Source organism: Carcharodon carcharias, chromosome 27 (genome assembly GCF_017639515.1).
Source record: "Carcharodon carcharias isolate sCarCar2 chromosome 27, sCarCar2.pri, whole genome shotgun sequence".
Taxonomy (NCBI): Eukaryota; Metazoa; Chordata; class Chondrichthyes; order Lamniformes; family Lamnidae; genus Carcharodon; species Carcharodon carcharias.
This window is the reverse complement of record NC_054493.1, coordinates 9,781,858-9,804,260: the sequence shown is the minus strand read 5'-3', so window position 1 is coordinate 9,804,260 and position 22,403 is coordinate 9,781,858. Positions and strand designations below refer to the sequence as shown.

The 22,403-nt window shown below is 46.7% G+C and overlaps 2 protein-coding genes and 1 long non-coding RNA gene across 3 annotated transcripts in view; 1 reads left to right on the top strand and 2 right to left on the bottom strand.

Annotated features, from left to right (window-relative positions):
* Positions 1-655: 655 nt before the first annotated feature.
* On the bottom strand, positions 656-4,146 carry LOC121270155 (zinc finger protein 239-like). Its single transcript, XM_041175463.1, has 2 exons — positions 4,135-4,146; positions 656-3,803 (listed from the first exon to the last, which is right to left on the bottom strand). The coding sequence occupies exons 1-2, from the start codon at positions 4,144-4,146 to the stop codon at positions 2,895-2,897; spliced, it is 921 nt and encodes a 306-aa protein (XP_041031397.1). The 3' UTR covers positions 656-2,894.
* Positions 4,147-9,157: 5,011 nt separating this feature from the next.
* Positions 9,158-22,403, top strand: part of LOC121270154 (zinc finger protein 665-like) — a 28,981-nt gene continuing 15,735 nt past the window's right edge. The window contains exons 1-3 of the mRNA XM_041175462.1: positions 9,158-10,508; positions 14,242-14,307; positions 17,719-17,839. Of these exons, the coding sequence (XP_041031396.1) occupies positions 9,838-10,508; positions 14,242-14,307; positions 17,719-17,839 (858 nt within the window). The 5' untranslated portion in view covers positions 9,158-9,837. The remainder of the gene's footprint in view (positions 10,509-14,241; positions 14,308-17,718; positions 17,840-22,403) is intronic.
* On the bottom strand, positions 14,139-17,949 carry LOC121270232. Its single transcript, XR_005941500.1, has 2 exons — positions 17,881-17,949; positions 14,139-16,571 (listed from the first exon to the last, which is right to left on the bottom strand). It is a non-coding gene; the product is annotated as an uncharacterized LOC121270232 (long non-coding RNA).

Genomic DNA, 22,403 nt, shown 5'->3' with positions numbered 1-22,403 from the left:
GTTTCCAGGGCTTGAAAATTGCAGCTATGAGGAGAGATTGGATAGGCTAGGGTTGTTTTCCTTTGAACAGAGGAGACTAAGGGGTGACCTAGTTGAGGTGTACAAAATTATGAGGGGCCAAGATAGGGTAGACAGGAAAGACTTGTTTCCCCTAGCTGAGGGGTCAATTACCAGGGGGCACAGATTTCAGGTGATTGGTAGAAAGGTTAGAGGGGGACATAAGGCAAATCATTTTCACCCAGAGGGTGGTGGGCATCTGGAATTCACTGCCTAAATTGGTGGTTGAGGCTGAAAAGCTCAAGTCATTTATAAGGTACATGGATCTGCATCTGAAGCACTGTAACCTGCAACGCTACGGACCAGGTGCTGGAAAGTGGGATTAAAATAAGCAGTTAGTTTCTTTACTTTTTTTTGGTCGGTGCAGATGTAACGAGCTGAATGGTCTCTTTCTGCACCGTAACTTTTCTATAGTTCTACCAACTTATATATGTCCTTTTGAAATTCTTCACTCAGTTCACAATTCTTCCAAGTTTTGTATCATCTGCAAACTTTGAAGCTGTGCCCTGTACACCAAGGTCTAGGTTATTAAACTGGTGACTCAGGCACCCACTCCTTCACTCTAATTCTAACAAATAATGCAGCTCACAACAGCATATCAGCATTAATGACTTTATTAGTCATTTTGAATATATGGAAAGGATCACCTTTTCCCAATTGTGGAGAACAGGAAGTCCAGTGGTTAGTTCAGAGCTTCCTTCTCCCCAGGTCTATTCTAACAAGTTGTGACTATCTGAGTTACATTTATACAGACTCACTCACTCAGTAAGTGATCAGGTCTGACTGAGCGACAACAACATCAACAACAACTTATATTTATATTGAGCTTTTAACATAATAAGACATCCCAAGGAGTTTCACAGGAGCATAAGGACATATTAGGTCAGATGACCAAAAGCTTGGTTAAAGAGGTCAGTTATAAGGAGTGTCTTAAAGGAGGAAAGTGAAGTAGAAAGGTGGAGAGGTTTAGGGAGGAAATTCAAGAGCGTAGGGCCCAGGCAGCTGAAGGCACAGCCAGTAATGGTGGAGTGATTTAGATTAGAGATGAAGGACATTGAGTAATGGTGCTCCATGTATGTGGGCCCGATAGCCCAGGCTCAAGGCCCAAATCTGAACTTTGGGACATAGTTTGGCCATCCCTGGTCTCAGAGAAAAGCAATTCCTCATATAAACATCTTGTAAGATCTTTGTTTATTGATAACAGAAAAAGTTAGCATCAGTTGAGTCCTCCTGTGTACTCGATGGGGATTGACTTTAACAGATTTAAAATCCCCTGGATTTCAGTGTTACAACAAGAATGTTTTAATAAAAAGAAAACATATACATAAATCCTGGAAAACTAAAAGAACAAAAATGGGGAAATACACAGCAGCTCAATCATTTCAAAGTGATAAATGAATGGTCACTGTTTCAGGTGGGACTCTTTCAGGATGAATACTTCCCATCAGCAGCACCAACCCCCTCCCCACCTCCCGTTCACTGAATATTCCTTCACCCACTCATCCACCCATTGCACATCCACCCAATGGCTCCCAGCCCGGATTGACATTCAACATGAACCCAGTGAGAGGGTGAGCTGGCCCTCGGGATGTCAGAATGGACAAGAGCTGGAAATGGTTCCAATCAATACATTTTCTGTGCTATTACTTAAAAAGGAAATTAATATTTTATCAAACTCCCCTGTGCACCCTTGGTGAATTACAATTTCCAGCCCAGACCCTTCCTATTGCTTCTACATGGTGCATCCTGTGTGGTTTCAGCAGAGGGAGAGACAGGCTGCTCACATCCCTGCTCTCACTGCCGAGAGGCTTGTGGTCTCCACCCTCTGGGTTTCAGAGCCCTTCAGGGTCCCGGCAAAGACTGACCCACCTGTATCTGTGCAGGGGCAGATTCAGCTGGTGGGAGATGGGGCAGTGTGTAGGCTACTGCCTGGGGGGTACGTGTGTTTGGTGGGGTAGTGCGTGAGCATTGGGAACGCTTTTGAGTAAAGTTCCCACTTCCAGGTCTCCTTTCTCCATCATCCCTCTCCTGGACTAGAGTCACATCATTCCTCCCACTCTGCTGCAGACCAGCTTGGTGGAGATCAGTGACGTGTTGTAAAGTCACAGATACAGTGTCTGTCATCCTGCTTAAGGCAGCAGACATCTCCTGCACGGCCGTGGTCATGACCTGCATGGACCTATTTCAGAGCCGTGCTTGAAGCAACATGGAGGCAACCCCTCTCCATGACAGACAGTCTCTGGAACCTCCTCCAGCCCTACAACCCTCTGAGCTCCTTATGCTCCTCCAATTGTGACCCTTTCCTTCACTCCACCATTGGAGGCCGTGATTTCAGCTCCTGAAAGGTCCCGAGCTCTGGAATTCCCTCCCTAAACCTCTCTCTCTCCTTCTTTAAAATACTTCTAAAAATCTACCTCTTTGACCAAGTTTTTGATCATCTGTGAAGCACCTTGACATGTTTTACTATGTTAAAGGTTCGATATAAATGCAACTTATTGTTGTTATTGCATTTCGTTGGTAGACTCAGGAATGTCACACAAACATTTTCAATCCTCGTACCATACTCACTGGAAATCTAAAGCTGCCGTTTCACTTTCAGTCAGGAACAGATCAGTTTTACACCAATCTCTGATTTGACAGCACGTTTCCAGTATTCACCGTTGTTCTTCCTGACTCTAAACCCAATTGTAAAGATACCTTCTCTTCCATGTCTAGGAGCTATGAATGATGGAAGAGAGCGGCTGGGACACATTTCTTACATATCTCAGAATTGAACTACACGTTCAGTCCTGGATGTGATTCACAGCAGCTGAACCAGCAGAATCCAACCCCTGCAGTCACTCGTGAACCTGCTGGTGTCTCCGCAAGTGGGATGACTGAGTGAATCCCTTCCCACACACAGAGCAGGTGAATGGCCTCTCCCCACTGTGAGTGCGTCGATGTCTGTGCAAATGAGATGACCGAATGAATCTCTTCCCACACTCAGAGCAGGTGAACGGCTTCTCCCCAGTGTGAATTCGCTGGTGGGTCAGCAGGGTGGTTGACACACGGAATCCCTTCCCACACTCAGAGCAGGTGTACGGCTTCTCCCCAGTGTGAGTGCGCTGATGTATCAGCAGTGTGAATGACCGAGCAAATCCCTTCCCACACTCAGAGCAGATGAATGGCCTCTCCCTAGTGTGAGTGTGCTGGTGTGTCAGCAGGTGGGCTGACTGAGTGAATCCCTTCCCACATTCAGAGCAAATGAATGGTCTCTCCCCAGTGTGAACTTGCTGGTGCGCAGTGAGTTGAGATGATCGCCTGAACCCAGTTCCGCAGTGAGAGCATATGAACGGTTTCTCTTCAGTGTGAACACGTTGATGGGACCTCAGTTCCCCGGAATTTTTAAAGCACATCCCGCAATCTGGGCATTTAAATGGTCTCTCCCCAGTGTGAGTTCGCTGGTGGGTATGTAAGCTGGATAACTGAGTGAATCCCTTCCCACATACGGAGCAGGTGAACGGCCTCTCCCCGGTGTGACTGCGTCGATGAATTTCCAGCACAGACGGGGATCTGAAGCCCTTTCCACAGTCCCCACATTTCCATGGTTTCTCCGTGGTGCAGGTGTCCTTGTGTCTCTCCAGGTTGGATGATAGGTTGAAGACTTGTCTACACACAGAACACGTGTACAGTTTCTCCCCACTGTGAATGGTGCGATGTTTTTTCAGGCCTTGTAACTGATTAAAGCTCTTTCCACATTCAGTTCCCTGGGGCACTCATACCAGCGCTTTTCCAGTCACACTGATGTTTGAAATCATGCCACAGACAGAGTAGACAAACTTTTCTCCTTCCACATTCAAAGTCTGATGGAATTCAGGGCCTGATGAATCGAGTGACTCTGTTAAATCTTGAAAGTTGGAGTTTCCTGTCTGTAAATACTCCAATTCTAATGCTTGAAAATGGAGTCACTGTAAGAAGACGACAGAAATTCAGAACAGACAATTCTAGTTTCTATGGAACAATTTTCCCCAAGGCTGTAAATCCCCGGCCCACACAATCTTCCCCCCCTCCCTGGGCTGAAATCCAAACCCATCTCACCATCTCCACCATCTCTTTCTTCCACTCACAGTTTTCTCCCTCTCTCTACTCTGACTGGGTTCAGTGCTCCAACCCTTCTGTGCACAGTAAAGTGAATCAGTCAATCATTTCTCTCCTGGTCACTGGAACCCTGAAGCTCTGCCCACTGTCTGTTTCCTCTTGAAGATGGTCACGCATGCACCCTGCCGGCTGAAAATGCCTCTCCCAAGATGCTGGCCGGTTGCCTGGGTGATCTGGGCCTGTCACCGAGAAAGACCCACCCCTCTGATTCATCCTGACTCCCTTTCTTAAGCAGTCCCTCAGGATTGAGGATGATTTGCTTCCATTCTCGTTCAATTGGCTTAGAGATAAGTCCAAGGCATATTCAGCAAACTCTGTCATATGTGGGCAGGTGGTGATTGAAGCGTTGGATAGATAAGGTGTTGGTGGGTTGTGTGCTTTCTGATGCCTCAACCTTGCCCCTGTATACGTGGTTTCAACAGCGCTGTCAAGACCATCTACGACCCAAGCACTCAAGGGCCAACCCCACCAAGAGCCAAGCATGGAGGGAACCTCTTCAAGGAGAGGGAGGCAGTCAGTACTCACTGGAGAGAACATTATGGAGAACTCCTCAACCAAGGCCCTGTTGTTGACTTGAATGTCTTCAACTCCATTCCTCAATACCCCATCCGGCTCAGTCTCGGTGCTACCACAGTCCAGGATGAAAATGAAAAAGTTATTTGACAGCTGAAAAACAACAAGATCTCGAGCAGATGGAATCCCGGATAAAATTCTGAAACATGGCGAAGTTACGCTGCTGGCTGGACAATCTGATATTCCTTACTGGGAAGAAGGATGCCTGCCGGGGGATCTCTGGGACACTCTGATTGTGGCTGTATTCAAGAAGAGGGACAAGTCCGAATGCAGTAATTACAGAGGAATCTCCCTGCTGCCTGCCACAGGGAAAATCATTACAAGGATCCTCCTCAACCACTTTCTCTTAGTGGCCAAAGAGCTCCTTCCAGATTCACAGTGCAGTTTTCCCCAATCGAGAGGCACCACAGACATAATCTTTACTGGTCAGCAAACCCACGAAAAATCCAAGGAACAGCACCAATTGCTGTACTTGCCCTTTTTCAACCTGACAGAAGTCTTTTACACTTTCAAACGTGAAGTTTTATGCAGTATTCTCCTCAATCTCGGCTGCCCTCAGAACTTTATCACCATCCTCCGCCTACTCCACAATGACATGAAACCCGTGATCCTCATCAACGGAACCACCAGAGATCCTATCTCAGTGAAGCTGGGGTCAGACAAGACTGTGTCATTGCGCCAAACCCATTCTCCATTTTCCTCTCTGCATCTCACCTTGAGCAAATTACCCACAAGCGTGGAGATAATCTAAAGAACAGACAGGAAACCTACACCGCCTTCAAAACAAAAACAGAATCAGTCCAACCTCAGACATTGAGCTCCAGGGTGCAGATGCTTTATCTGTATGTTAAATCCAAACCGCATTGATTCCATAACCGTTAATATCCTTGCCTCATAAACATCCAGCAATCTCAGTTTTTCAATTTTCAATACCTAGCACAAAGGAAGATGGCTGAGGTTGTTGGAGGTCCATCATCTCAGCTCCAGGACATCACTACAGGAATTCTTCAGGGTAGTGAGCTAGGCCTAACCATCTTCAGTTGCTTCATCAATGACCTTCTTTCTATCATGAGGTCAGAGGTGGGGATGTTCGCTGACGATTGCACAATGTTCAGCACCATTCACGACAGCTCAGATACTGAAGCAGTCCATGTCCAAATGCAGCAAGACCTGGATAATATCCAGGCTTGGGCTGACATGTGGCAAATCACATTTGCGTCACAGAAGTGCCAGGCAATGACCATCTCTAACAGGAGAGAATCTAACCATCAAGACTTGACATTCAATGGCATTACCATCGCTGAATCCCCCACTATTAATATTCTGGGGGTTACCATTGACAGAAACTGAATTCGACTATCCATATAAATACTGTGGCTACAAGAGCAGGTCAGAGGCTAGGAATCCTGTGGTGAGTAAGTTACTTCCCGACTCCCCAAAGCCTGTCCACCATATACTAAGCACAAGTCAGGAGTGTGATGGAATACTCCCCACTTGCCTGGATGAGTGTAGCTCCCACAACACTCAAGAAGCTTGACACCATCCAGGACAAAGCAGCCCGCTTGATTGCCACTCCATCCACAAATATTCATTCCCTCCACCACCAATGAACCATGGCAGCAGTGTGTACCATCCAGAAGATGCACTGCAGGAACTCACCAAGACTCTTTCACAGCAGCACCTTCCAAACTCATGGCTGCTGTGATGTAGAAGGACAAGGGCAGCAGACACATGGGACACCAGCACCTGGAAATTCCCCTCCAAGCCACTCACAATCCTGACTTGGAAATATATCCAGTTCCTTCACTGTCGCTGGGTCAAAATCCTGGAACTTCCTCTCCAAAAGCACTGTGGGTGCACCTACACCACATGGACTGCAGCGGTTCAAGAAGGCAGCTCACTACCACCTTCTTAACTGCAAATAAGGATGAACATTAAACGCTGAGCCAGCCAACGACGCCCACATCCCATTAATCATTTTTTTAAAAATTGACAAAATCACAACAGAATTCCAGATTTCCACTATATTTTCTGTGAGGTGATTTCTGACATTGTTCCTGAACAGCCAAGTCTCAGTTACACAAATAAATATAAATAATAAATGATTTGTACATTTAAATTGTAACAATTATTTTACTCTTAACTAGTCATGCAACAAATTTTTAGAAAAACATAATTTTAGTAAAATACTGTGGATTCTGGAAATCTGAAATAAAAACAGAAAGTTCTGGAAATCCTCAGCAGGTTTGGCAGCTTCTATGAAGAGAGAGAAACAGATTTAATATTTCCAATCCAAAATGATTCTTCTTCAGAACTGAGTATTTCCAGCATTCTGATTTCATTTTAAACACATAATTGATGTAAACTTTATTGTCCTTACAGGTATCTGGACGTAAATCTGATTTCAGACCTTCCTCTGAACAGTTTTCAAACTGACTCCAGCTCATTGTCCTTCACTAAAGACCCGGATGGAAAACCCTCAGCACAAGATGGCGGCGGCCGGTTGCCCGGGTAACCCGGACCTGTCACCGGGAAGGAAGCCCCGCCTCCGCCTCCCTGATCCGCCCTGATTCCCACTTGCAAGAAGAAAGAGTTTAAATATAAGCTGGTTTAAGGTGTGTGTGTGGGGGGCGGAGAGAGAGAGAGAGGGGGGGGGGTGTGGTTGTAGGGACAAACAAGCAGTAATAGATCAAAAGATGTCAACGACAATAGTACAATAGAACACATAGGTGTTAAAGTTAAAGTTGGTGATATTATCTAAACGAATGTGCTAATTAAGAATGGATGGTAGGGCACTCAAGGTATAGCTCTAGTGGGGTTTTTTTATTTTTTATTTTTATTCCCACCCATTTCCATTATTTTAAAAAAAATTAAAAAAAACCCACTAGAGCTATAGCTTGAGTGCCCTACCATCCATTCTTAATTAGCACATTCGTTTAGATAATATCACCAACTTTAACACCTATGTGTTCTATTGTACTATTGTCGTTGACATCTTTTGATGATCTGCTTCTATCACTGCTTGTTTGTCCCTACAACCACACCCCGCCACCCACCCCCCCCCCCCCCACCTCTCTCTCTCTCTCTCTCTCTATCTCTCCGCCCCCTACACACACATCTTAAACCAGCTTATATTTCAACTCTTTCTTGGACTCGAACTCAAGTTCTGTCGAAGGGTCATGAGGACTCGAAACGTCAACTCTTTTCTTCTCCGCCGATGCTGCCAGACCTGCTGAGTTTTTCCAGGTAATTCTGTTTTTGTTTTGGATTTCCAGCATCCGCAGTTTTTTTGTTTTTAACCCACTTGCAAAATGGCGGCCAGTGAGCCCGCTGCGCCCGGGCCTGTCACCGCGAGGAAAAAGTCCAGTTTCCGGCTGGAATTTATGACCACTCAGCTTTCAAAATGATGCAGAGTTTCAGCCAATGAGGGAGATCCGTGATGAGCCCCGCCCCTCATTCACTCCGATTGGTGGAAGGCCGGTCGCGGACTCTCGAGCCTCCTGTCCTGCCCCCTCTTGCTGTTGGTCCGGACCTGCCATCAATCACCGGGCTTTGTGAGTTGAAGCATGCGCAGTGCTAATGGTGTAGCTGAAGCGAGGCTTGTCGGCCCCAAACCTGAAAAAGAAGCTTCTGGTCCCGCGTTTGTATGGAGCGGGGGAAACAGCCGCGGCTTCTCCCGGCGACAGGCCTGAGTTAACGGCCGGTATCTTTATAGAGGCAGCAAACCAGCAGGAGGCAAAAAAATCAAAGAGAGAGTTCGTTGTGAAATCAATGGGTTGTTGTAAAGCAGGGTTACAGTCAACAACAACAACAACTTCTGTTTATATAGAGCCTTTAGCATCAGGAACCATCCCAGTGCATTTCACAGGAAAACTATAAAACAAACTGCGACACCGAGACACATGAGGAGATATGAGGGCAGGTGACCAAAAGCTTGGTCAAAGAGGGAGGTTTTAAAAAGTGTCTGAAAGGAGGAAAGTGAGGTAGAGACGGAGAGATGTAGGGAGGGAATTCCAGAGCTTGGGGCTGAGGGAACAAAACACGGCGACCAGGGCTGGAGAAACCACCTTCACGTTGCTCATTAAATCTCCACACAGTAAGTTCTGGACACAAGGCTAATGTGTTATTCTGTATCAAAACAAAAACACCTGGAAAAACTCAGCAGGTCTGACAGCATCTGCGGAGAGGAATACAGTTAACGTTTTGAGTCTGAATGACTCTTCATCAGAACTAAGGAAAAATAGAAAAGAGGTGAAATATAAGCTGGTTTAAGGGTGAGGTGGTGGGGGGTGGGACAGGTAGAGCTGGATAGAGGGCCAGTGATAGGTGGAGATTGCCAAAAGATGTCATAGAGAAAAGGACAAAGAGAAGTGCTGAGTTTTTCTCGGTATTTTTGTTTTTGTTTTGGATTTCCAGCATCCGCAGTTTTTTGCTTTTATCTTAGTGTTATTCTGTATGGTCAGTCAAAGTGTTTCAGATTAATCTTCTAACATGAATAATGAATGAAGTGAATTATCAAACATATTGTTATCTCTAGTTGTACAAATTTGTTAAAAGGATACAGAAAGAATTATCCAATACTTTATCTGGATTTCAGCCCAGGGAGAAGGGAGAGTGTGTGGGATGGGGTTCTGCAGCTTTGAGGAATAAGAGAGGAAAAAAATGTTCCATTGAAACTTGAATTGTCTGTTCTGAATTTCTATCCTCTCCTGACAGAGATGACTTGTGTAAATCCCTTTTACAGGATATTAGAAGGGGAGAATTTGTAGACACATAATTTGAATCGAACATCACATCAAGATCTGACAGTCACTTGATTCATCAGGACCTGAATATCATCAGCCCCTGAATCTGTAAGGAGAAATGTTTGTCCGTGGGAAAAGGTTTCAAACATCAGTGTGACTGGAAAAACACCGAGACACACACACACACCAGAGTGAGAGTATTCCAGTGCACTGACTGTGGAAAGAGCTTTAACTGGTTACACAACTGGAAAAAAAAATTGCATCATTTACAATGGGGAGGAACTGTTGTGTATGTGAAAAAGGCTTCATCTGATCATCAAACACCATGGAGAAACCATGGAAATGTGGGGACTGTTTGCAGGCATTCACTACCCCCTCCAAGCTGGAAACTCATCGACGCACTCACACTGGGGAGAGACCATTCACCTGCTCTGAGTGTGGGAAGGGATTCACTCAGTCATACAGCCTAGCATTACACCAGCGAGTTCATACAGGGGAGAGGCCATTCACCTGCTCCGTGTGTGGGAAGAGATTTGTTAATTCTTCCAACCTTCTGAGACACCAGCACGTTCACAGTGAGGAAAAACCATTCATTTGCTCTTATTGTGGAAAGACCTTCAGTCTTTCAACCATCCTCATCTCACACCAGCGAGTTCACACCGGGGAGAGGCCATTCATCTGCTCCGTGTGTGGGAAGGGATTCACTGAGTCAGCTAACCTAGCATTACACCAGCGAGTTCACACTGGGGAGAGGCCATTCACCTGCTCCGTGTGTGGGAAGGGATTTATTAATTCATCCAATCTGGTGTCACACCAGCGAGTTCACACTGAGGAGAAACCATTCAGCTGCACTTCCTGTGGAAAGAGCTTCAAGCATTCAAGTAATCTCAGTGTGCACCTGCGAGTTCACACAGGAGAGAGGCCATTCATCTGCTCCCATTGTGGGAAGGGATTCACTTGTTCCTCTCACCTGGTGAGGCATCAGCGACTTCACAAGTGACTGCACAGATTGGATTCTAATGTTATTGCTGCTATTAATCATATCCAGGATTGAACCATGTTCATTGTGACAGCTGGGGTTTATCTCTGCTGATGTTAGTAATCTCTGTAACTGGGCTGGAGTCTAATATGCTGAATCTATAGCTGATTGTGTTCTCAAGGCGGCAGTGTCCCTTTAAGAACTGCTGTCTGATCTTTCCCCACAACTCTGTGACACTCATCAGAAATTAGTTTACAACAAGATCATGAACTTTTTCTTCAATCCTAAATTGATCTTTGGTACGAACTCTACAATTCAGTGTCTGAAAGGTTCCACTGATTAACATCTCCATTTAGAAAGTGCTGATTAATCCCTGTTTACAATTCTTACTGACTTGCACATTACACACAGTGACACCTCCATTATCCACCAGAAAGAAGGGGAATGGGATTTGGAGAATTGAGAGTACCCAGATGTTACCCCTCCTGTCTGGTACAGAAATCCCCTTGGCATGGAAATGGGAAAATGTCCAATCCAAGTAATGGACTAAGAAATCGCCATCTAATAAACTTATGAAATCTTCAGAAATTTATGGAATATTATCAAAATTGTTCACTCACTCTCTCTTATGAAGGAAGCTTCCATAGCAGCTTACTGGATGACAAACACAGGACAGGCCGGTTATCTCTTTCAAGGAGGCCTCAAGCACATTTCCTGAAACAAGACATTTCTAACCCTGATACAATTGAATCTCATGACCCATATTTAAACCAACTGTCTGTCTGAAGGTTAAAACAGGCTCTCGAAAGCAAAAAGATTTCAAAGTGACTCGTACTGGCTTCAGCCCAGCACCCACACTCTGGCTCACACCAGTAAACCGTTCAAAGGAGATTGCAGCCACCAGCTACAGAGACCAGCACTCACTCTGCATCATCCGTCCGTTTGTCCTCCGGGACTGGTCAACCATTCTGACCTGTCACGGGTCATCTGTTTTCCTGTCTATTTAGCTCATTGATCATATTTAAACTGTTACTTCTCAATAAACTACTTTCAAATCACTTCTGAGCTCGACCCCCTTTTTCGGGTAATCTGTGACTCCCAGACCTAAATCTTACAAGGAGTGTTAGGAGCAAGATTACGGTGGTCAAGGTCCTAGGCATGAGAAGTAACAGTCTTAGTTAAATGTGAATGGGGAAATTCCGAAGTGAAGCCAGGAGTATACAATGACATTAACATATTACAGGGAAGGATGGACAGTTAGACTAACAGAGAACATGGGCACGCCAGGGGTGAGAGATATCCTGGGGCTTGTGGAAGGGTATGATGGGAATTACAAATGTATCTCTATAGGCTTTCTAAAGAGGTTCAAAAAGGCCAAATTGAATTGAAGAAAGTCCAGAATCAGTTGGAAAACATCCACCAGGTGGATGCAGGTGAAGAAAGAGCTGGAAAATCTTTAAATTCCATGCATGAACTTTTGTTTGAACCATATGTATTTTCGACAAGCCAATAATTTAGAATTGTGTGAGATTTTCTGCAGGTGGGGAAGATGAATCGAAATTGATAGCTATCATATTTACTGGATATAGTTTTTACATTTATTCTTGTTGGCAGCACAAGGGTTTGTGTTGCTGATTCTGATAATTCTAGTAGTTTTAGTATGTTATTGATGGTATGTAATCATGAAATTATGAAAACAAGCTCTTAGCTTAGAAATAGCTGGATTAGCCAGAAATCTGTTTGTGAAAAGTCAATAAGGATATTTCCTTCTCCAGGTGGGGGGATGTGGAAGAAATCATTGTCCAATAACCATGTAATTTTTAAAGAAATTTACTGCTTGTAGGAATAGCTCTCTCTCTCGCTTTCTCACTTAATGAAGAAAGCTTCCTGGGTTGACAAACACAGGACAGTGAGGCCTGTTATCTCTGCCAAGGACATGTCTCCAGCACAGACCCTGAAACAAGACAAACTTGATCGGGTCAGTGAAGGGTAGGGATGGGTGATCTCATGACCCATGTGTAAACCAACTGTCTAAGTAAAGGTTAACAGGATGCCCTAGAAAGTGATGAGCCACTAAATGACTTCAAGGATTTCGAATGGAAATAGGAGGGATTAACTAGAAAATCTATCCCTTGATAATTGAATAAGTGATTGACAAAAGACCCCCAGAAATAATGTATATAAACAGCCTTTCAAGAGGGAAATTACTTCAGAGAAGAAAGAACTTCTCAGTGATCCATGCTGGCTTCGGCTGAACACTTTGGCTCAAAGAAACCGAGAAAGGAAGAGACTGCCACCTCCAGCCACGGAGATCAGGATACCCCTGATCTGAGACCAGTAAACCATTCCGAGGAGACTGTCACCTCCAGCCACAGAGATCAGGATCCCCCTGATCCGGGACCAGTAAACCATTCCGAGGAGACTGCCACCTCCAGCCACAGAGATCAGAATTCCCCCCTTGCTTATCCACATCCATTTGTCCAATCAGGGACCAGTAAACCGTTCTCACCTGTTATGGGTCGTATGTTTTTTCTGCCTATTTAACTGATGTGTCATATCTAAACATATCTAAAATGCTTTAAAATCACCTACGACCTCGACCCCCATTTTGGGTAATCTGTGACTCCTGGACTAAAATCTTACACTTGTCCATGAGAGTAACTGAATGTACAAGAACTGAAATAATCTAGAGTACTGATGAAGTGTTAGTCGTGGTTCAGTGTTCCTGTCCTCTCTCTGACACACTCTGAACACTCAATGACAGATGCAACCAAAGCAGATTCCATGGATTTCTCAACAACCCACCCAGACGTTTGTCATATTGTGAGACAACCAATCCCACAGAAACTTTGTCTTTCTCATGAGGGTTTCCGATCTCCACATCTGAAGATCTTGCCTTGGAATTCTTTCCAAAAGTCATTCCGACTCGGGCAGTTTCAACAATGGCCCACCTCACAGGGTTTCAATCTCTCCTGAGATTCCTTTCCCCTGGATTCTCAAGCACACTCAAGCATCACATTCCAAGCACAATTTCAGATCTTCGGCTGTGCCAAGCAGAACACCACTGCTTCAAAGAGGTACCCAACAGCCCACAGCATGGAGTCACCGACCTTCAGCTGCCTTCTCGGATCTTCAGGGCTTCTCTCAAGCTCACTTCACTATAAGTCTGTTCACTGCAGCTCCTACTTTAACTCTGACCCTATTTCTCTGCTCCTTTCCTTTACCTCATTCAAGGGGACCTATTCCTGTCCTCTCTCTTTATTCCTTACCTGGAACTACCTTTTGGAACCCCTCCCTGGTTTGGGAGCTTCTCCCTGTCCTTGTCCCAAGTCCTGCTTCCTGCTCCCTGGAACACCTCCAAGATAATGGTGCTCTGTTTCAGGTCATCTGACTTGCATTTCCAAACTGAACTAACAGAGATGAGTTGAGGTTTCACACACGCCTTTCAAAATGAGTCTAATATAACTGAAGAAAAATTAAACTAAATAAGTTAGCATTGAAGTTTCAACCTTCTTAGACCAGAAAGAGTCAAAGAGGGTGGAGCTTCCCACGGCTTATCAACTCCAGCTCATAATTTCAAGGCTGAAGCTTATCTTTAAGGAATCCAACTTTTCAGTGCCTTTGATAATTCTACAAGCAAATTGTGATTAATGCTAAAAAGTTTAATTTCATCAGTAATTGTAACATTTCACTTTTCTCAGCACAGAAGCTGGCAGTATTTTAAATCCCAATGGTATGCTTCTCTTGTAGCTGGTGTATGGAGAAGATCATGTCCACTGTAGATCCGCCAGCACAGAAACTGCACTTTGCTTCTGGGTACACTCAGTCTGCAAAAAGTTAAAGTGTTGAAGCATGACCGCAGTGAAGGTCTTCCCTGTGATGCTAAGGAATGAAATACCCCTGTAGTTGCTGCAATCTCCTCTGTCACCATTGTTTTTGTATATTGTGATGAGTTTTGCATCATGCATATCTTGCGGAACAGATCCGTCTTTTCAGAGAAGGAGGTGGTCACAATATCTGGCATTTCCTGTGCCTGAGCAGTTTGGTTAGAACTCTTTCCTTGTTGGGTGATTTACTGCTTGCTAAGCTATAATTGGCCTTTTCAAACTCAAATGATGTGGGTTCCTCATCCAACTCAACCATGATGGGAAGCTGCAGGAGAGTCAAACGGAGACTGAGAGATGTACGTCTCACAGGAGCACAGCTCACAGTAATGTTCAACCCACTGGGACATTTGTTTACTTCTGTCAGTGAGTACGTCACCATCCATGATTTCAGGGGTCAACTTTGGTGATGGTCGGACCAAGCACCTTCTTGATCCCATCATACATAGCACATTCCACTGGTCACAGGCACTTTGGATTTCTTAATATAGGCTGATCCACTATTTATTTGCACAGGATCTCCCTGTCTTTTACATGACTGTCTTGACTACTTTCAAGTTATGCAGTGTTCTAGCTGTTGGGTTTATGTTGTGCATCAGGTTGGCTTTGCTTTTTGCTTCAATGACAGATGTCATCTCTGCTGAATAGGTCTCAAACCAGCCTTTGTTGTGGGTTCCACCTTTACCAAATGTTGCTGCTGCTGTGTCAGAAATGATGGAACTCAGCGACTTCCAAACTTCATCAATATCAATGTTGATTGATGAAGCTTTTATTGATGTGCATGTAAAGTATTTACAGCTTTGTTTAATGTTCCTTATTAATTTAATCTCATGATGAAGGTGTCACTGAAGAATGTGCAAGTCAGTAAGAATTGTTAGCAAGGATTAATCAGCACTTTATAACCAGAGATGTAAAAAGTGGAACTTTTCTGACACCAAATTATGGATTTCGCATCAAATATCAATTTAGGATTGAAGTAACAGTTCATAATTTTATTGTAAATTTGTAATTGAGAAGAGTTCTTGTATTAAGGGGAAAGATCACAAATTGTGCTTTCAAAAGGGACATTGCAACCCCGAAAGTCGGTGACATCTCCAGAATATTAAACTCCAGCTAGTTATAAGGTTGTGAATATCAGCAAAAACAAACCTAATATTGTCAGACTATCGATCCTGGGTGTGATTAACAGCAGCAACAACAGCAGAGTCCAACCATTGTAATCACTTGTGAACTCGTTCGTGTCTCAGCAGGTGTTGTGACTGAGTGAATCCCGCCCCACACAAGAAACAGGTGAATGGTCTGTCCCCAGTGTGAACTCACTGATGTGTCAGCAGTTGGGATGACCAAGGGAATCCCTTCCCACACACGGAGCAGGTGAACAGCTTCTCCCCAGTGTTCATTGGTGTTCGTTGAGGTTGGTTGATTGCCTGAAACTCTTTCCACAGGAAGTACAGCTGAATGGATTCTCCTTCGTTTGATGGTGTGACTGGAGGGAGATTACCTGAGTGAATCCCTTTCCACACACGAAGCAAGTGAATGGTCTTCCACCCGTGTGAATCCGTTGGTGTTCAGTGAGGATGGATGAAGACTTGAAGCTGTGTCCTCAGGTTGTGCAACTGAATGGCTTCTTCTCAATGTGAACCCGCTGGTGTGACTGAAGGCCGGATGACCGAGTGAATCCCTTCCCACACACAGAATAGTTGAACACATTCTCCCGTGTGTGAATGCGCTGATGGATTTCCAGCCGAAATGAAGAATGGAATCCTTTACCACAGTCCTCACATTTCCATGGTTTCTCCATAGTGCTGCTGTCTTTGTGTCTCTTAAGGTTCAACGATCAGTTGAAGCCTTGTCCAGACACACAGAACACATGTACAGTTTATCCCCATTATGAATGGTGTGAAGTTTTTTCAGGCTGTGTAAATGGTTAAAGCACTTTCCACAGTCAGTTTACTGGAACACTCTCACTCAGGTGAATGTGTGTCTTGGTGATTTTCCAGTCACACTGATGTTTGAAACATTTCCCCACAGACTGAACAGGCAAACATTTCTCCATCCATATTGACAGGCTGATGATCTTCAGCTCCTGATGAATCGAGTGACTCTGTCAGTTTATGCTGTGATGTTCGGTTTGAGCCTCCTGTCTGTAAATCCATCTGTTCTAATATTCTAGAAAAGGAACTAGAAAACTCATCACTGTAAATACAGGACAGACAAGTCTTGTTTCTATGTAACATGTTTTCCTCTCATGTTCCTGCAAATCCTCATCCCACACGCTCTCCCTCCTACCGTGCTGAAATCCAAATCCCAGAGTGACCAACCGTACAGTATTTTACAGAATTGTCCCGTATTTGAGTCAGTTATTCTGGTCTTCCTGGTGCCGGAACACTGTTTGTTCTTAAATTGGACCAGTCAATGGGACTAGCGGAATAATATTTTGGCACAGACTAGAAGGGCCAAATGGCCTGTTTTTCTGTGCTGTAGTGTTCTATGGTTCTGGTCACTTCCCATACAGAACCCTGTCCCCCACTGTTTCTGTGCTCCAACAGCTCTGGCAGCCAATTTACCACATCACCCCCCGCCTCAGGCGGCACCCACCCAACAAACCCCCACCCATTCGTATGGACTCCCATGGCAGGCTATCCCTCAATTTTCTCCATGTGATATGGTCATCCTGCCAAACCCCTCATACCATCTCCACCATTCCTTTCCTCACCCCCAGTTTTATCCCTCCCTGTACTCTTGCTGGGTTCTGTTCTCAAATCCCTGTGTGGAGAGTGAGAATATAATCAGTGAATCGATCATTTTCTCTCCTGGTCACTGGGACCCTGAAGCCCCGCCCACTCTCTGTTGCTTCACCAGGAAAGTAAAAGTCCCGGAGCTACAAACGCGGGACCTACAGGTTCTTATTGGGGGTTTGGGGCCTCCAGCGGGTGTTTCTGAATCTTCCCCGCCCACCTCCCAGGGTTTCCTTCCTTCCTTCCTTCCTTCCCACAGATAAGATCCTCATTAAATAAGAGGTTACACTTTGGGCTCAAATCATTGTCCCCCTCCCCCATCCTCTGATGTGAACCATCCTCCACTCGCTGACCCAGGATGGCGGCCGTTAACCTGGGCCTGTTCCCGGGAGGGAGAAGCCCCGCAGCTGCAAACCAGGAGCTGATAATTATTCATAACGGTTACTCCAGCTCACAATGCCTGGGCAGTGATTGACGGCAGGTACGGACCAATAGGAAGAAGGGATGGGGCTGTCGGACCGAAAGAGAGCTGTTGCTCCTCCAATCGGACTGAATGAGGGGCGGGGCTGAGCCCATAACTCCCAATTCCCTCTTCGTCTCCGCAGGCGCCCCGGCTGCGTATTCTTCCGGATAAAGGTGGCGGCCATTAACCCGGGCCTGTCTCGGAGAAAAGCCCGAGAAGCTGTTGTCCTTTCAAATACTGTGCCCAAGCTTCGTATTCCGGGCGTGAGGCTTACACGAGGTGTTTATGAAGCCTCTCAACCCACCTGCTGGCTCCTTTCCTCCCTCTTGACCCACAGCCGCTTCAGTCACCACCATCGTCAACAATGCGCATGCTCCAGCTCACAATGCCCATCATCAATAGGCACATTGGGCGGGGCTGGAGGACGGAGAGGGAGCGGCTGGCCCTCCAACCAATCGGAATGAATGAGGGGCGGGGCTGGGCCCGGATGTCCCTCATTGGCTGAAACTCTGCATCATCTTGAAAGTTGTTTTGTCTCAAACTCCCGGAGAAAACTGGACCTTTCTATTTGTGACTTAAAACAGATGAAACGCTGTGGGTGTAGACAAATATTTCAATATTTGTTACTGAAATGTGGGAACACGATGAACAATGGACACACAATTCAAGGGCTGACTTTGAGGAATAACTGGGTAAACAGGGAATTTAACCATTAGAACAAGGAGATACTTACCTGGCAGGGGAGAGACCTTCATCGTGTTTCTGCCAGGGAAAGAGCAATGGCTATAACCAGTCAAACCCCTTACCATGGGGTACCTAACACCATCCGAGTCATGGTGAAGGGCAGCGAGCAAGGAACAGGAATGGATAGGACCTTCTTCACAAAGAGGATCCTATTCAAGCTGTGTGGTTTTGAGGCTGCGGATATCTACTCTCTCCAGGATTTCCCCAGCACTGGTTTCTTTGATGTGACCTTCAAGCATGTGGCAGCTTGTGTCAAACTCCTGAAGGTGTTTGAGGAAAAGAAAGACCTGCCAGAAATGAAGATCCTGACGGCAGAGCCACTCTTTGTTCTACCGTTGCATCGTGAACGGGTTGCGACGGTGCATCTGTACAACCCCTATGTCCCTGTTGCTGACGTGCTCACCTTCCTTACCAGGTACTTCGATAAGGTTGGGAGCTGCACTGAATTTAAAGATAATTTGGGGATCTGGACATGTAAACGCCAGGTTAAGGTAACGCTCAAGACCGACGGTAAGGGAGCCGTTTTCCACTCCCCTTCCAGATTCGCTATCGGGGAAAGCCGTGGTTACCTTGTCTATGCTGGGCAACCCAAACTTTGTCGCTCATGCGGCAAGTCTGGTCATGTGGCGGCCAATTGCAGTGCTGTCCTCTGCAAGAACTTCAAAAAGGAAGGGCACTAGACAAAAGATTGTAAACAGGCTAAGTGCTGCAACCTGTGTGGTGAGGCAAGTCACCTCTACAAGACCTGCCCCAAACGTTGCCGTACTTATGCACAGGCAGCTAAAGCCAATGAGGGGGAAGCAGAAGAAATGCCTCGTGTCACACCAACCACCAAGGCCCCCAGGGAAAACATCGGGACAAAGGAGGACACAGAGAGAGACAAGGTGGAGGAAAAAATTGAGGCAGCAGACAGCCAATCAACAACACTGCCCCTGGAACCACCCACTCCTCAGGAGAGTGAATCAACGGAGGAGGAGGAGGCAGCAGTGGGAAAGCAGCAGGGGAAGTGGCAGCTGGTGAAGAGAGCCAAAAGGAAGAAGGGGCTAAAAAGAAACCAAGCCACTTCCCAGACAAGAGTCAAGAGGCGTCTCCTATCTGACACGGATAACAAGAGCAGCAGCTCTTCGGATGAAGAAGTGCCAGGGCGGCGCCAACAGAAGAAGCGGCAAAACGCTAGGGAGTCGGAGGACGAGTCACCCAAGCTCCAGAACATTGGACACAATGAGGAGAGCAGTGCACCCCAACTTGGCTCACAACCCAAAGAGGCCAGTGCACCACAACCCCAGGAATCTGGGAGCAGTGAGGCGCTCAGCGCACCCCAGCTCCGGGAAGCCGGGAGCAGCAACGCCCCAGAGGGGGAGAGGATTGGAGAAGCTTCTCCAACAGAGGACATTTCAAACCCCGCTCTCTGCACGGACCCCCAGATGCCACCCGAGCAGAACATCTCCAATGGGGAGGTTCAGGACGCTTTCCTCAGCCCATCCCAAGTAAAGCAATTTGAGCACACCACGGGCATGAAGGAACTCTCAGAGACAACAGGTTTGGTAAGCGACTAACTGCTTAAAAATGGGTGTAAAGATTTTATCCATAAATGTGCGTAGCATTAAATCTACTACGCGATGTGTTGCGACCTTGGATTACCTTGCCAAGTTCAAAGCTGACCTGTTGTTTCTGCAGGAGTGTGCGATACCGCACCTCAGCTCCTACAGGCAATGGTCACGATGGTGGTCCCATGGGCCATCGATCTGGTCGGGAGGAAACGACTCTCGTTCCTCCGGCCTGGGGATTCTGCTGCGGGGAGGCAGCTTCACCGTCTCCCAGGTTAAGGAGGTGGTGGGCGGGCGCCTCCTCGTAGCAGATGCAATGTATAAGAATGCTCCACTCCGTTTAATTAACGTCTACGCCCCGTCACAAGGGGCTGAGCGGCTGGAGGTTTTTCAGCAGCTCCCACTGCTGCTGGCAACCTCCAGGCTGGTCATTCTGGGCGGTGACTTCAACTGCATCATTGATGCGGCTGGACGATCCGGCAGGGCCGACAGCAGATTGGATGCTACATCCAGATCCCTGATGGAAACAGTAAAGGATGCCAAGCTGCACGACGTCTTCAGCAACCCTGCAGCTGGAGCGCAGCATAGATACACCTGGTCACGGCCTGACGGGTCCGTCTGTTCCAGGATAGATTTCCTGTTTGTGTCCCGTGCATTTGCAGTCAGATCCACCGACGTCAAGCCAGTGTTCTTCTCTGACCACTGCCTCCTACTGGCTGACTGTCACTTAGAGAAGGACCAGAGGGTTGGCAGGGGGGCATGGAAGCTAAACGTGCAACTGCTGACCCCAGAGAACATTGAGGAGCTCAAGAGGGATTACAAAGGTTGGAGAACCATGAAACCCCTCTTTGAGTCCCTGACACACTGGTGGGAAGCGATCAAGGGAAACATCAAGAGGTTTTTCGTCCTCAAAGGCACCCAGAAAGCTAGAAAGGAACAGAGGGAAATGTCCCGACTCCACAAAATCATGCAGAATCTGCTCTGGCTGCAGTTGATGGGGGTCGATATCAAAGAGGAACTCCAAGAGGTGAAGAGCCAGCAAGCCTCGCTCTTTGCCTCGGAGGCCTCCAAGATCATCTTCCATTCCAGAGTCCGCTCCGTGGAGCAGGATGAGACGTGCTCACGTTTCTTCTTCCAAAAGGTACACACAGAGAGCTCTGTGATCAGCAGCCTGAAGGAAGAAGACGGCTCAGTTAAGTCATTGCAATCTGACATTTTGAGGATTAGCAAATCCTTCTATGCTGGATTGTATGACGTGAAGCCCACAGACAGCACGGCCTCCCAGTCCTTCCTGTCCTCTATCACGGAGGTCTTAGATGACAGTACACGGGAGAGTCTGGACAAAGCGCTAACTCCTGACGAACTGACTGAGGCCCTTGAGTCCTTCAAACTCCCGGAAGCGACGGCTTGCCGGCGGAGTTGTATTCGGCTCTGTGGGACTGGATCGGCCCAGACCTGCTAGAAGTGTACGAGAGTATGCTCCTGGCCGGCAGTATGTCAGAATCCATGAGGAAAGGCATTATCACCCGCATCTACAAGCACAAGGGGGAAAGGGAGGAAATTAGAAATTGGCGACCCATTTCACTGTTGAATGTGGACTATAAAATTCTGTCCAAGGTCATTGCCAATCGGGTCAAATCCACTCTGGAATTGGTGATCCACCCTGACCAGACCTGCACTGTGCCGGACAGGAAGATCTTTGACAGCCTCGTGCTGCTCAGGGATACGATTGCCTATGTATAGGACAGAGGTGTGGATACCTGCCTCATCAGCCTGGATCAGGAGAAGGCCTTTGACAGAATATCGCACACCTACATGGTGGATGTGCTCTCCAAAATGGGGTTTGGGGAGGGAATTCGCAATTGGATCCAACTGCTCTACACTAACATCAGTAGCACAGTCTCAATCAATGGGTGGGAATCAGATAGCTTTCCTATTAAATCTGGAGTCAGGCAGGGCTGCTCTCTCTCGCCTGTTCTTTTCATGTGTTGCATAGAACCCTTTGCTGAGTCCATCAGGAAGGATCCGGGCATAAGAGGAGTGACGATCCCAGGTAGTGGAGGCACTCAGATCAAAGTCTCCCTGTACATGGACGATGTCGCCTTCTTCTGCTCTGATCCGCTGTCGGTGCACAGACTTATCCACATCTGCGACCAGTTCGAACTGGCCTCGGGAGCCAAGGTAAATCGTGGGAAGAGCGAGGCCATGTTCTTTGGGAACTGGGCTGACCGATCCTTTGTCCCCTTCACTGTCAGGGCTGATGGCCTGAAGGTGCTGGGAATATGGTTCAGAAGGACCAGGGCATGTGTTAGAAACTGGAAGGAGCGAGTGTCTATGGTAAAAAGGAAACTGTGCATGTGGGAGCGACGCTCCCTCTCCATTGCGGGTAAGAACCTGGTCATCAGGTGTGAGGCACTCTCGCTGTTGCTGTACGTGGCGCAGGTCTGGCCCATTCCACACTCCTGTGTGGTGGCGATCACCCGAGCCATCTTCCGCTTTATCTGGAGGTCGAAAATGGATCGTGTCCGCAGGGACA